We start from the raw sequence: 16,091 nt of genomic DNA on the forward strand, positions 1-16,091 counted from the left end.
TGATTCCATTACAATCCAATGCAAAAAGCACTCTCTACTTATTGAGTTATTAAATTTATTTAGTTGTTTTTACACTTACATTTTGGCAACCATAATATGTGTCATAAAATTATGTAATAGAAGTTAAGCAATGCCAGGTACAGATAAAAATAATGTAGCAAATATTTATTGAGGTCTTACTACGTGTCAGGCACTGTATTCTGTCAGATATTCTACATATTTTAATCTGAATACTCATAGCAGTTCTATAATGATCACTTGACAGTGGAAGAAACAACTTAGTTAAGTAACTTGCTCAAAGTCACAAAGCTTGCAAGTGGTATAATTAGGTTTAAACAGGAAGTCTGAGTCCTCAGTCTTTACTACTCATTAGCTGATCATAACTGTAACAGATATAAAATGTATAATTTAATGTCTCAAGCCTTAGTCATCTCCTATCTGTACTACAGCGGCCTCCTCACTGAATCTGTTGCTTCCATTTTGCCTCTGTTGCTTCCATTTTGCCTCCTAGAGGAAACTCAACCAGAGAGATCTTTTAAAAAGCATCAGTCATATCTTGTCTCCCTCTTGCATGAAAATTACTTAAGTGGTGTGGTAGGCAGAATCATGCCCCTTCCCAAAAGATATTGGGCCCTAATCCCTAGAAATTGTAAATGTTACCTTATTTGGAAAAAGGGTCTTTTCACATATAGTTAAGGATCTTGAGATTGGGAGATTATCCTGGATTATTGGGGTGGTGGTCTAAATGTCATCACATGTATCCTTATAAGAAGGCAGAGGAGAGTTGACACATACATGTAGAAGAATGCAATGTGAAGATGGAGGTAGAGATTGGAGTGATGTGGCCACAAGCCAAGGAATGATAGCAACCACCAAAAGCTGAAAGAGGAAAAAAGTAGATTCTACCCCAGAGCCTCTAGGTGGAGTGTGGCCTTGCCAACACTTTGATTTTGACCAGGTGATACTGATTTTGAAATTCTGGCCTCCAGACCTGTGAGAGAAGAAATAGCTGTTGTTTTAAGCTACTCAGTTTGTGGTAATTTGTTACAGCAGCCACAGGAAACTAATAAAAGTAACTTCTTATTTCAAATAAAATACAACTCCCTACTATGTCCTTAAATCACCCCCATCTACCTTTGTGACCTCATCATCTGCCAGTCTTTTCCCTTTCTTTCATAAGAGCAGAATATGTATCAGTCTAGTTTCTCACTGTACCCCGAGAACTTAGAATAGTGTCTGGCAAATAATAGGCATTCAAAAAAATTTTGTAAATGAGTGTTCATTGAACTTAACATTTAGAGACAATATAAGTATCTACCTGAAAGACTAAGGGGACATTGGCCTGATCCACTGGTGGCATTTTTGGATAAGAAGTAGGAAGAGAATTTGGAAATTTGACACATACCTGTAGAATGGTATATAACGCTGATTTATGTTCCTAGAGAGACTTTTTGGGGGTTTTAATAGGATTTGGGAAATATATAATAAAGGATAAAAGGGACATAATCAATGTGAAGTGTGATTTCCTTTTATTTCGGTGCATGCCCCTAGTCTCAGCTACTCAGGAGGCTGGGACCCAGGAGTTTGAGGTTGCAGTGAATAGTTACTGGCTGCACTCCAGCCAGGGCAACATAGCAAGACCTTGCCTCTAAAAAACAAACAAACAAAAACAAAAAAACAAAAAAACAAAAAAAAAAAGAAAAAATAATAGAAAAAAATGATAAATTTTTCCTAATTTGATTATTTATTATATAATTTTATATATCCTGTATATGGGTAGTTTTTTAAACATCTTCTAGAATTTTTACAGAAAGCATTTACTTTGTAAGTAAATTTGTAAATAGGAAGCTTTACTTTTTTAAAAGTCCTATTTCAAGTAGCATAGTTAAGTGGACAAACAACCCAGATTGAGCATTCCTGTTCTCCAAATCCAAAATAAAAATGCTCCAAAATTTGAAGCTTTTTGAGCATAAACATGATGCTACAAGTAGAAAATTCCCCATCTGACCTCATGTGATGAAGTGTAGTTAAAGTCAAAATGCAGTCAAAACTTAGTTTCATGCATGAAATTATTTAAAATGTCGTATAAAATTACATTCAGCCTATGTGTATAAGATGTATATGAAACAAATGAATTTCATATTTAGACTTGGGTCCTATCCACAAGATATTTCATTATGAATATGCAAATATTCCAAAATCCCAAAACATTCAAAATCTGAAACACTTCAGGTTACAAGCATTTGGGATAAGGGATACTCAAGCTGTAATAATATGTGGAACACTTACTGTGGGCCAGGTGCTGTGCTTAATGCTTTAGATATATCCTTAAAAAAATCTTCCTAACAACTCCATGTGATGTATTTATACGCATTTTACAGTTGGGAAAATCTCGGCTTAAAAAATTCAGTGTTTGTGAATAGTTAGTTGGGAGATTTCTAGGAAGCATGAAAGTATATAATTTATTCTTACAGTTCACCAAGGAAAAGAAATAGTCTTGACTAAAGGAATTAAAGAGCATAAACAAATGATCCAGACTGCTTTCTTATTTGGTTTGCAGCTAAGAAAACAGGCATCTGTCTTCCTCACTGAAGATGATGTGTTCTGAGATAAGCATAATGAGCAGATCATGATGTTCCAGACCCTTACAGGTCATAAAAGTCCCGCAATATATATTCTGTAGACAGGCTAAACATTTGGGGACACTGATAGGAAGGAATGTAAGTAAGAAAGTGAAATAATTCCTGTAATGTAAGGTTGACAGAAGGTAATCATCAGGGTCAGAATTAAGAGGTCTTGTGGTTTAGGAAGCATAAAATTATATAACTTATTTTTCTATTTCACTCAGAAAAAAGAGTATTAATGAAAGGAATTAGAGATGAACAGATTGATACAAACTGTTCTATGGTTTACAGCTTAAAAAATAAAAGTACATTTAATGCTATGCATTTTGAGAATAATGTATTTTATGCTTTTTCTTTTTACATATATATGTGTATTTAAGGACAAAATAGATTGACATTACTGATTACTTCACAATGATAATTAAAGTTCTATGAAACGTTTACTGAGTATATAGTTTTTCTGTGTATATAGAATTATATTAACTGGTATTCCTTATAGACCTAAAAATAATGCCTTTCAGTAAATTCTTAGTGGACACCAGTGTTTTCACATATGCTTCTTAGTCATTCAGTCATTTGTTATTTTTACCCTATCTGCAATAAAAACGAACAGAAGTTTCTGAAATTATTTTAAATGTGTAAGCTTGTAAGGGAGTAAGGAATGATACTAGGGCTCAAAAACAAAGCAATCCGTTTCACTTCCATTTAGGATATAGAAAGCTGCAAGAGAACATCACTTTCATTCTAATAACAGTAGGTTATCCCCAAAATCCACACAGTCATAACTTCTTGAGCACATCAGAGCTGGTCACAAGGCAGCCAAGTGAGCTGAATTCACAAGACCCCTCTGAGGATAGATGGGACGGAGGAACACTGACTTGGTAGAGCATAGGAGGAAGAGGTGCCCACCACATAAAGTAGTTAGCAGTATCAGCTAAGATCTTAACACATTTTTAAAGGGTGGCTGTGGGCTAGCACAGTTTATGTGTTTAGGATAACTTGTAGGTTAGACACAGAGGAGCTTTGCATCCATTTGCAAGCTCTTTTCCATACGTCTCCACTGTTTGCTCTGTGAGATAGACTGGGGGACAAGGCAGGAGATTGGAGAGCATCTCTCTTGATGATAAAGGTGTGGTACTGATGAGCTGCTGCTGAGGGACAGGAGCCAACTCTGCCCATTTTCTGAAAACCTTCTCCTTTATGAAGCAAAAGTCTAAGCTGCGGAGGGAGAAGCAGTGAACTTTCCTGCTTCTACAGCCCAGGTGAAGTGCCATTGCTTCGGTGGGTGTGATAGGAGCAAAACCCACTTGCCTCTGGAAGGGAGGTAGAAAACCCTCACTCGTCCAGAACCATGCAAAGATCACTTACTTCTGGGAGAAAGGTGGGAGCACAAGCCTTTTGACACTAGGGGCTGGGTGTGGAAGGCAGGAGATGTTAGACCTAGGACCCTGCACTGATAAAAAGCAGAGGTCTGCCACCAGTGGGGATAGGGCAAGAAACTTGACCCTGGCAAAGGTTCCCCTCCCACACCCCAAGATACAAAGTTATAGGACAGGAACACTGAAAAAGTTACATTCCTGAGGCCCAGGCTCAAAGACCTTGCCCAAGATGAGGCTGGACCAAGATATCTGAGAATCCTCTACATCCACCATTAACCTAGTGTGTAGTAACAAGCAACAGTTGTCCTACTAGAGAAGGGACAAGAGTGTGGAGAGAGACTCCCTGCTGAAAACTGAGGGTGGAGCAGGAACACTGAGGAAAACCCTTTGGCATCTGAGGCTGCACGTTAAACAAAAGGTAATAGTGGCCCACTATTGGAGGTTTGAAACCTGTGGTGCTGTGATTGCCATAGCAACAAGAATCCTCAAACCCAGCTCCATTGCTAACTAGACTTACTATTCAACCCCCTGTACTTAACAGCTTAGCAGAGGAGGAATGTTCATTTCTGAGCATAAATACTATTACCTCTATTGTCACTGAATATCCAGCATTCAACATTTCAAAATCAAAAATTTCTGGGCACACAAAATAAGGAAACTTACCAAAACATAAAACAACAACAGGTCTAGTGTCAGAGAAGACCCAGATATTGGAAATATTAGGGAATTTAAAGTAACTGTGATTTATATGGTAAAATATCCACCGAAAAAACAACATGCCTGGATGTATAGGGCGTTTCAACAGAGAGAGGATCTATAAAATAATCAAGTGAAAATGCTAGAAATAGGCAGGTGTGGTAGCTCATGCCTGTAATCCCAGCACTTTGGGAGACCGAGGCAGGCGGATCACCTGAGGTCAGGAGTTCGAGACCAGCCTGACCAACATGGAGAAACCCTGTCTCTACTGAAAATACAAAATTAGCCGGGCGTGGTGGTGCATCCCTGTAATCCCAGCTACTCGGGAGGCTGAGGCAGGAGAATCACTTGAACCCGGGAGGTGGAGGTTGCAGTCAGTAGAGATCGCGCCATTGCAGTCTAGCCTAGGCAACAAGAGCGAAACTCTGTCTCAAAAAAAAAAAAAAAGAAAGAAAAGAAAAGAAAAAGAAGAAAATGCTAGAAATAAAAATGATATCTAAGATGAAGCATTTCTTCAATGGACTTATCAGCAGTTTGAACATGTCTGGTGAAAGAATCCATGAACTTGAAAATAGAAATTATCCAAACTGAAACATAGAGATAGAAAATAGAAATTATCCAAACTGAAACATAGAGATAGAAAAGAGTGAAAAATTAGAAGAGAACATCCAATGGCTTTGAGACAGCATAAAAAGATCTAATATATGTGCGATCGGCATCTCAGAATGAGAAAAGAGAAACGAGAAGGAAGAATTATTTAAAGAAATACTAGCCAGGACAAAGCATAGATCTAAGAAGACCAGAGTACTCCAAGCAGAATAAATGCATGGGAGCGCACGCGCGCGCACACACACACACCCCCTCTCCCCTAGACACATCATAAACTGCTGAAAATAAAAAAGGGATAATATTGGAAGTAGCCAGAGACAAAGGTGACCATTGAACAGACTTCTGATCAGAAACTATGTCGTCTAGAGGACAAAAGAATATCATATTAAAAGTACTGAAAGTGAAAAGCAAAAATTAAAAAGTCAACTGAAATATATACCCAGTTAAAATATCTTTCCAGGACGAAGATAAATTGGCTTTTTTAGATAAACAGAAATTGAAAGAATTAATTATATCAAATCTATACCGCAAGAAATGGTAAAGGAAATTTTTTTTTTTTTTTTAAAGATGGAGTTTTACTCTTGCTGCCCAGGCTAGAGTGCAATGGCATGATCTTGGCTCACTATAACCTCTGCCTTCCGGGTTCAAGCAGTTCTCCTGCGTCAGCTTCCCAAGTAGCTGGGAACAGGTGCAGGCACCTGCTGCCATGCTCAGCTAATTTTTATATTTCAAGTAGCAACAGAGTTTCACCATGTTGTCTAGGCTGGTCTTGAACTCCTGATCTCAGATGATCCACCCCCAAAAGTGCTGGGATTACAGGTGTGAGCTACCGCACTCGGTTGTAAAGGAAATTCTTTAGGTGAGAGTAATGTGATACCAGATGGAAATTGATTTACATGAATAAACGAAGAGCACTGGAAATGGTAAAAATTAAGGTAAATATAAAAGAAATAACAATTCTACACAAATTCATTCAGAAAATAAAGGAGGAGGTAAGAACTTTCTGATAAACTTTCAGGCCAAACATTACCCTAATGTATATATACTCATGAGCGTAGATGCAAACACCCAAAAAATGAGAAATCAAATCCAACAATTTATCAAAAGGATGATAATACATTATGACTAGTCAGAGTTTATCTCAGGAATTCAAGATTGTTTCAAAATTTAAAAACTAATCAGTATAAATCATCTTATCAGAAAACTAAAAAAGGAACACCACCATCTAGTCTCAGTAGATTTAGAAAAAGTATATGACAAAATCCAACAACTATTTCTGGAAAAAAAAAAATCTTAGCCTGGTGTGATGATGCACACCTGTAATCCCAGTTATTAGGAGGCTGAGGCAGGAGGATCTCTTGAGCCCAGCAGTTTGAGTCTTGTCTAGGCAAGATAGTGAGACTGTGTCTTAAAATCAGGCCTGTTGTGGTGGCTCTTGCTTGTAATCCCAGCACTTTGGGAGGCCGAGGCAGGTAGATCATGAGGTCAGGAGTCGAGACCAGCCTGGCCAACATGGTGAAACCCTGTCTCTACTAAAAATAGAGAAATTAGCTGGGTATGGTGGTGGGCATCTGTAATCCCAGCTACTTGGGAAGCTGAGGCAGGAGAATGGCTTGAACCCGGGAGGTGGAGATTGCAGTGAGCCGAGATTGTGCCACTGCATTCCAGCCTGGGCGACAGAGCGAGACTCCATCTCATAAATAAATAAATAAATAAATAACCCCACAACTCAGTAAACTAGGAATAGATGGGAGCTTCCTCTGTGAGAAACCTACAGTTTCACTTAAAGGTGAAAGACTTTTTCCTAAGATCAGGAAAAGGCCAAATGTGTCTGCTCTTACCACTTTTGTGTAACAGTATACTGGACATTCTAGCCAGTAGAGTAAGGCAACAACAAAAAAAAACATTCACATTGCAGAGAAATAAGTAAAGCTGTCTTTTTTTCTCAGATAACGTTATCATACGTAGGAACAAAAGAAAATACAAAAGAAAAATACTGGAACTTCCAAGCGAGTATAGAAAGGTTGTGGGATACAATATCAATGTACAAAAATCAATTGCATTTCTACAAACCAGCAACCAACAATTGGAAATTGAAGTTTCTCTTAAACTATCAAAATAGCATTAAAATATGTAATACTTAGAGATAAATCTGGTAAATGTTACATAAGATCTATAAACTGAAAACTATAGAACATTTCTGAGAGGAAATAATGAGAGAACTAAGTGAACTGAAATGTAGATCATATTCATGGATCAGAAGACTCAATATTGTTAAGATGTCAGTTTGCCCCAGATCAATGCATATGTTTAATGCAAAATAATCAAAATTCAAGTAGGTTAGATTTTTGTAGGAAATGACAGACTAATTCTAAGATTAATATGAGACTGTAAAGGACCTAGAATAGCCAAAACAACTTTGAAAAATAGGAACAAAATTGGAGGACTTATATTACCTGATTTCAAGACATAATATATAGCCACAGCAATTAATACTGTATGATTGGTGTAAAGACAGATAAAGTAATCAATGAGACATAGGGAAAGTTTAAAAAATCTCACACCTACCTCACAAATTGTCAGTTTGTTTTTGACACAGGGGCAAAGGCAATTCATTATAGAGAGGATAGGCTTTTCAAAAAATGATGCTAAAACAGTTTGAAAAATAAATCCATGCCTTGCTCCATATGCAAAAGATAAAATAGATCATAGACCTAAATGTTAAAGACTGAAATTATTAAAACTTCTAGAGGAAACAAGAAGAGAAAATCTTTGTGACCTGGGGTTAGGTAAAAGTTTCTTACATATGACTCTAGAAGCATGATCCTTAGAAGAAAAATTTGATAAATTAGATCTGTTCTTCAGAAGACACTACTAAGTGAATGAAAAGTCAGAATGGGAGAAAGTATTTATAAATCACATAGATGACAAAGGACATGTGTTCGGCATACATAAAGAACTTCTCAAAACACGATAATAAAACAACCCAATTTTTAGAAATATGGAAAAATTTTTAAGATGCTTCACCAAAGAACATTTGCAGATGGCCAGTAAACATAAGAAAAGATGTTCAACATCATTAGTCATTAGGAAAATGCAAGTAAGTCTCCAACACACTTGTTAAAATATCTGTACTAACAATAACAAAAAAAAAAACCCAAAAACAACAATTGACCATACAAAGTATTGTGGAAGATTGTGGAGCAACTCAAACTCCCTTACACTGTTGGTGGGAATGTAAAATGGCACAACAACTTTAGAAAACAGGTTCTCAAAAATTTAAACATACATCTACTATATTACTCAGCTATTTAACTCCTAAGGATTCAGAGAAAATGAAGCATCTTTTCATATAAAGTCTTATACATGGATGTTCATTGCAGCTTTGCTTGCTATAGCTAAAACTGGAAACAACCCAAGTATCAGTCAACCGTTGATGGGTAAGTCAATTGTGGTATAACCATTCAGTGATATAATGCTCTGTACATATTCTGGTTATGTGTTGAAATTTCTTCTTCCACTCTGTGGCTCCTCCTGATGTTTTAGATTTTATTTTGTAAACAACATGATTGGATTTTATTTTTTAATCCAATCTCACACTGTATTTTAATTAGAATATTTTCCCATTTACATTTAATGTAATTGCTTAGGTCATCTTATAATTTGCTTTTTTGTTTTGCCAACTGCTCTATGTTTCTATTTCTCTTATTTATTTTATTTGAATTGATTAAGTAGTTTTATTATTCCACTTTCCCCCTCTTCTGTTAGCTTGGAAGTTACAGACTCTTTTACTTTTCTTGTGTTAGTGACCTTAGACATTACAAAAAGGACATATTATCAAAGTCAAATTTCACTGGTGTTTTTACTGTCTTCCCAGATAATAATACAAGAAGAACCTTACAGTTCTCTATTTAATCCTCTTCTGACTTATATGTTATTGTTGCTAGCTATTTTATTTATCTATTTCAGGTCTCCTAGATATTGTTGTTTTATCTAACCAATATCTATTTAGATTTACCCACATATCTATCATTTTTTAATTACCTATAGTATTTCCATTTGGAATCTTCTTTTTTTTCTGCCTGAAGAACACCTTTTAGTATTCAGTACAAGTCTGCTGGTAACAAATTATCTTTGTTTTTGTCTGTTTGAAAATGTCTTCCACATGCATTTTAAATAGATGTTTTTATTAGCATAGGATTTTACACTGTGTATCTGTAGATTTCTAGAAATATGGAGGCATATTTATGGCTTCTTGACTCTGTGGCTTATTTTCTTTGGCCAATTTTGGAAAATTCTCAGATATCTTTTTACATGTGCCTCTGCCTAATCTTCTCTCTCTCCTCCTTCTAAGACTCCAATTTCATATATATTAGACATTTTTATAGTATTTCCATGTCCTTTATCTTCTTTTTTTCATTTCCATCCTTTTTTCTGTTTGTGATTCATCAGTGTTTTATTCGAATACACCTTCTGTCTCACTAATTCATCTGTATCTAACCTGATTTTTATTTTGATTATTGTATTTGTTTAGTCCAGAATTTCCACTTAGCTCTTTAAAATCTGCCATGTTTTTTATATCTTAGAGAATTCTCTGTTGAAATTCTCAATTGTATCTTTTATCCTCTTGAACCATGTATGTATCATATAGCACGAGTACCTGGAGCTCCTTTTGGTATGTGTATATTTTGTATTTTTTCTGCTTATTATATTATCTCCTCCTGTGTGTTGAAATTATTGATTATGTGCTTGGTCTTGTATTTGACAAACCTTTTGTAGAAATAGTTTGAGGCCTAGGATGATATCTTTCTCATGAAAGGAATATGTTTTCTTCTGGCAGACACCTAACTGCACTAGCAGTAGAGTCTTACTTAACCTGATTTCAGGTACTGGATGATTTGAAGCTGGGCTTCAAATTGTTGGTGTGACATTATGTTTATAGTAGCAGTAGCAGGATGGTGGAGCTTACATTCTAACTACACTGTTAATTCTGTACCTAAAATTGTAATAACAGCTAACAGCGAGAAGTACAAGATGCTCTAAGAGCACCTAATAACAGGTAATCTCCTCTGGGGTGTTAGAGAAGGCTTTGCTGAGAAGTGACAGCTGACATGTATGAAGAGAAATAATTAGACGAAGGGCAAGATAAGGGCAGATAGGAAAGCAGACATTCCCAGCATTGAGAAGGAAAGAGAAGCATGCAGATTGAATGCAGATTCAAAGAACTGAGAGAAAATCAGTGTGCCTAGAGCATAAAGCAAGAGGAGTTGCTGAGACAGTGAAAAAGCCCAAATTATGCAGATCCTTAGGTGCATTATGTAAGGGAATATTCAAATTACAGTTTTAAATGCTTTGAAATCTCATGCTGACTGTGAAGTCAAAAATGAATCAGAAAAGAGTGATGTAGGATGGAATGGAAGGGATGTAGTGGGTGAGGATCACTTGGAATCTGTTACCCTTACCTGAGCAAACCTTCAAAATAGCTTGGATTAGGGTGGAAGTAGTCTGGATGGAGAGATGGACGGATTAAAGAAATAAATAACAAAACCAGGACTATGTGAGCAATAAAAACCAATAGTATCAAGGATAACTCCTGAAATCTTGGTTTGTAAACCAGGTGGGTAACAGTGGCACACACTAAGATAGGAGACTAGAGAAAGCCCACATTAGGACAAGAGACTGGAGGAGCCCCAGGTGTCCAAGGAAATACCATGAGCTCAATTTTGAACTTGTTGCCTTTGAGACACCTTTGAGACATCCGAAGTAGAGACTGCAGAGAGTTGTATATACAGATCTGATACTCTGAACAGGTCTGCCAATAAAAAAGTAAAATTTATACAGATTACATTTAAAGTCATTTGTGTGGAAGAGATTGTCTACAGAGAAAATGAAGACCGAAAGTGGAGAACTGATATTGGAAACATAATTTTACACCAAGAAAATAAGGAAGCTTAAGAACTAGAAGTATAAATTGAGGACATATATCACAAGGGTTTTGGTAAAATATTTAATTTTAAGTTCCTGATTACTTCTAATGTATCGTTAGCAAACAATCAGTTGATCTATGTGGATGTGGAGATGGTGACAGGGTATGGTAGAGGGGTATGTGTGCTCAGAGAACCTATGCAGGTATATAAATAGAAATGTTGGGGTTAATCTCATTTTAAGATTAAATCAAGAAGGAATAATAACAGGAAAGGGAAAGGGAACTTCCTCTTTCAATAAAGGCAGACTAGGTAACTCTAATCAACTCTCTTGGCAAGGATAATTTTTAAAGCTGAACAAAACATAAAAATCATCTGCATACAAGCCTATGGAAAGTAACAAGGTAGTAAAATATTACCCTTCCAAGACTGAAGAGACAACAAATATCCAGAAAAGTGAACATGTAATTTGGGGCCTGCTTTGGGCCTGGGGGTATTTGCTGATTCTAGAAGAGGGTCTTGAGGGACTGAGAGCCTAAGTGACTTCTCTGACAGCCTTGCAGAGTCCTTGGTAAGCCCCTCTGCAGTAGGAATAAGGGCAATCCTGAATAGACTGTCCTTTGCAGGGGAGGACAGCCCAGCTTCAAATCATCTAGTACCTGAAATCAGGTTAAGTAAGACTCTACTGCTAGTGCAGTTAAGTGTCTGTACATTGTTAGTCCTGCTCATTGCTGCGTCTCTAGGTCTCTAGCACCTAGCAGCACAGTGCCTTGAACATAACTGAGCATTTGAGTGAGCGTATATAGTCAACAGGAATCACTCAAATGAAGAGATCCTTATCTTTGGCTTCTTTCCAATTTCCCAGAATACATAGTATGATGCTGGGACTTGAATGAAATTAAAATGATATTATCTTCAGAATTAGATTTTCTTTGGGCTACTTTTGAGAGAGATTAGGATAGAAGGTGAAAGTATTATGACTGACTTGGGGGGAAAAAAGTCCTATTTCCTCTTGCTTATAGGTATTTGCTAGACTTTCCATGGCTGTTTTTTTTCTAAGAGAACTGTGTATAATTTTTGGAAAAAATATTGAATTAATTAAATATTACTACAGTGAATCATTTGGAAGGAATGGTTCTTTATAGCTGTAACATCCATTAAAAAGATATTTCTTTGAAAAGCACATCCTTTCTTTGCAAAGTTTTGAATTGCAGGTTATTTACATATTTTAAGCCTAAATTATGAAATTCCTGTGATTCTAATTTATTACGTTTAAAAATGACTTAGCAGAGTACCGCAGCCAGAAGGCTCAGTTGCAAAACCATGGTCTTTAAATTGATTTGTTTGTTTTGGTGTTCTTATGATTTTGCATGGCAGCATATTTTATTGTATATTTACAATAGTTACATGATACTTACTATTGGTATTTCCTTTATGGAAAGAGTTCTTAAGGATATTTTTATGTGTACCTCCTCATGAACCTTGCTAGTCACTGAAATACAAACTTAGGAATGGTAAAACATATCTCCCTTTGTTATTTCTGTTTATTGTCTTCACTTCATTTTCCCTCTCAGATTTTGATTTTCAGTGATCTCATCTAGTCCTTTACACCCTTTATTTAGTGGTGGAATGTGGCAATCAGGGATAGGGAAAATAATGAGGTATAATCATTAAAGGTATCTTAGAACCTGGCGTATTTCAATTATTCATATTTAACCTATTTGAAAGTATTTTATAAATATGATTTTATAATGAAGAGGGCTGTTACACTATTATGTTAATTACTAAAAGCTCCCACATTTATAATCTTTAATACCCCAGATATTTTATATGTCCCAGATATTCAGTATTTTAATATAGAAGTCCCTATTATTCAATTTCAAAATAATCAATACTATCTCTAAAAATACACAGATATTGTGTAATTTTAGAGTTCCTTTACTTTTTACTAGCACTATTCATGATAAATATATTTTTCAGTTTTATTCAATAAGATTCTGTTCAGAATCTGTGAAACTTAAATACTTGCTCTTTTGGAGTAAGCCAATGATTTATTTAATGCTTTTCTATGTTGTGTATTGTAAGGAGAAATATCTTCCTGATGGATATAATACAGGCTTGTTGGAGACAGAGCTATTTCCCTCCCTGCAAGGAATGTATTATGTTGTTTTACAAAATGCTTTCTTGCACCACTCATGCTAACTAAAGAGCGAATTTAAACACAGACATGTTTACTACACTTTCCTTCCTTGAATGGGTACAGTTTTTAAAACTTGGAAATGTACCATTAACTCTTAATGTCTCATTTCATTTTTGAGGAATTCAAGTTGGGATGCCAGCCGTACTATAGTAATGTAAGAGGAATGGTAACTGGCATTAAGGCATGCACTTAAGCAATAGAGGAATTTACTTTTCAGTGTCTTCCAAGGTCCATGAGGATGCACACTTATTTATCCAGAGAGTATGGATCTCACGTATGTTTGTCCAGAGGGTGTGACTCTGTGGAGGAGAACACTTACTGGTAAGTATTGAACTCTTATTGTATTATGTTTCAGAAAAATATGTTTAGAAAATCAGTTGATTTTTAGCAGTGATGAAATCTCTTAGTCTGTGCTGGTTTCTTAACAGTGGACAGTCCCAGATGTTGAAGTCAGCACAACAAGAGAAAAACCCAAATCCTGATAAGACTTGAGGATTTTTCGAAAATTAAATGCAAAATAGTTGGGGCAAATGTTGCTGCGGGAGTCAAGACTAAGTAATACAGTAAGAAGATATGAAGTTGGAGAGCTTCTCATGTTCTTCTTTTGTATAAAGTTTGCATACGTACAAAACCCAGGACTTTAATGACTTTAAGAGGGGGCAGAATTGCATCTCTTGGAATTTAACAGACTCATGTGAACTGGAATGTACATTGTGGCCCTCACAATTGATTTTAATATTTCTTTGCAAAGTCCTTTCTGTTTCTAAATAAAAGCTGTGCCTTCTGAAACCTGTAAGTGATGTATACTGGCCACATCAAATCTTTTAAAAGTGTTTTCCAAACCCAAAATTGTTAGTGTGGAACAAATGTTTCTTTTGGGAACACTAAAACAAAGGGGTATGGGAGGATTGATTTCAGAGACCAATTGCTGCTTCTGCTTTATACTCTAACATTCTTACCCTCTTTCTCTCAGCCAAGAACTCTTATGATATGTAATTGGCTTTTGGTTGAAAAAACATGTAAAATAATGTTTTTGTGTGTGATACAAAAGTTTAGAATAAAACAAAAACAGCCACTCTAATATGTGGTAGGTTTTCTGGCAATTAACCATAGCACATAGATATTTGCCACAGGAAATGCCACTGCCAGATCTTCCACACCATGACATGAAGGCTTAGCATTGTTTTAAGTCATGCCTTAATAAATGATGAATAGAAGTGCAGAGTCCGTGAGTAAGAATTCAGTGCTTAGGAGTGTTTTTGGCATCTGGTAGACAATTGTTTGTTAGAGTTGCCAGTTATTAGCTCGCTGGCCTTTATCAAAGTGCTTTACTATTTTGTTTCTTCTGCTGTAGATATCCCTGTGTTATCTCCTATTGTGATGACTGGCAGTGTCCCACTGTGCTAAATCAAGAAGACTGGGTATATAGGTCCAAATCATGGTTATGGAGATGTTAGGGTGGAAGACAGCAGTGTGGACATGATAGAAAGAGGATTGAGAATACATTTCTATGTGATCCATTTTTGCTTTGCCTTCTGTCTAATTCTGCCAGTTCCTAATCTTTAGGACTCACCTCAAAATCTCTTGAAGCCACTTTTTAGAAGATGTGCAAAATGTGTGTGTAGGGAGAGAGCATCAAGAGCAGAAAGAGTAGGTGAGAGGGTAAGAGATAGTCAGTCACCCAGCAGCTGCTTACTGAATGCCTGCTGTGTGCTAGGAGATGGGGATACATGAAGCTTGTGGTCCAGTTGTGAAAGATAGGCCATAAACAAATAAACATATTGTATATTGGATGATAGTAATGAATAACTGGTAAAGGCGGGTAGTGGGGTAAGGAGATGAACTCAACTCGAAGTAGGGTCATCAGGGAAGGCCTCATTGAAAAGGTGGTATTTGAGTAGAGGCTTGAAAGAGGTAGGGGAGCCAGCTATATGGAAATCCAGGAAAAGGGGAACTGAGAACACATACTGTAAGTTGTTAAAAGGACTTTGACCTTTCCTTTGAGTGAGATGGAAGCCCATTGGAGAGTTTTGAGCAGAAAAGTGACATTATTTGACTGATTTCTTAAAATAATTCCTTAGGCTACAGTGTAGAGAATGGATAATAGAGGGACAGTGATGGAATCAGGGACTGATTAAAGGTTTTTTGAGTAATTGAGGCTGGAGAAGATGGTGACTTGGACTAGGGTGGCAACAGGAGAGGTGACTAGTGTTCAGTTTCTGGATCTGTTTTGAAGGTAGACCCTTCAGGATTTATTGGCCTTTTGACTGTGGGGAGTGAGGGATTGAGAGGAGTTAAGGATGACCCCGTAGTTTTTGGGCTGAGCAGCTGGAAGGGCAGAGATATCATTTACTATTTATCAGGATGAGGAAGATTACAGGAGGAGCAGGTTTTAGGGAGAGATCAGTAAACGTGTGAGCAAATGAGATTCCAACTAGATATTCAAGGGTAATGTAGACAGAAGACAGTGGATATAAAATGGTAATTATTTAAATGTTCATTTTGCACAAGTTGATAAATCATAAAAGTTCTATTTAAATGATTTAAATCTCCATGAAGATGTTGCTATAATTCACATTTTATCGATTAGGAAATAATGCAGAAGGATTAATATTCCTAAGATCACTGATATGAAACTTTGTTTTATGACTAAGTTCCA

The 16,091-nt window shown here is 36.4% G+C and overlaps 1 protein-coding gene across 3 annotated transcripts in view; it reads left to right on the top strand.

Annotated features, from left to right (window-relative positions):
- PPP4R4 (protein phosphatase 4 regulatory subunit 4) overlaps positions 1-16,091 on the top strand; it is a 106,596-nt gene that overhangs the window by 38,735 nt on the left and 51,770 nt on the right. Inside the window, exons 4-5 of one of the 3 annotated variants that reach the window (XM_028851782.2) lie at positions 13,650-13,753; positions 13,861-13,924. The exons of 1 other annotated variant lie outside the window; for it this stretch is intronic. In XM_028851782.2, the coding sequence (XP_028707615.1) occupies positions 13,650-13,753; positions 13,861-13,924 (168 nt within the window). Of the gene's footprint in view, positions 1-13,649; positions 13,754-13,860; positions 13,925-16,091 lie in introns of those variants that run through there. One more of the 3 variants, XM_015144422.3, reaches the window with a different exon arrangement.

Source organism: Macaca mulatta, chromosome 7 (genome assembly GCF_049350105.2).
Source record: "Macaca mulatta isolate MMU2019108-1 chromosome 7, T2T-MMU8v2.0, whole genome shotgun sequence".
Lineage (NCBI taxonomy): Eukaryota > Metazoa > Chordata > Mammalia > Primates > Cercopithecidae > Macaca > Macaca mulatta.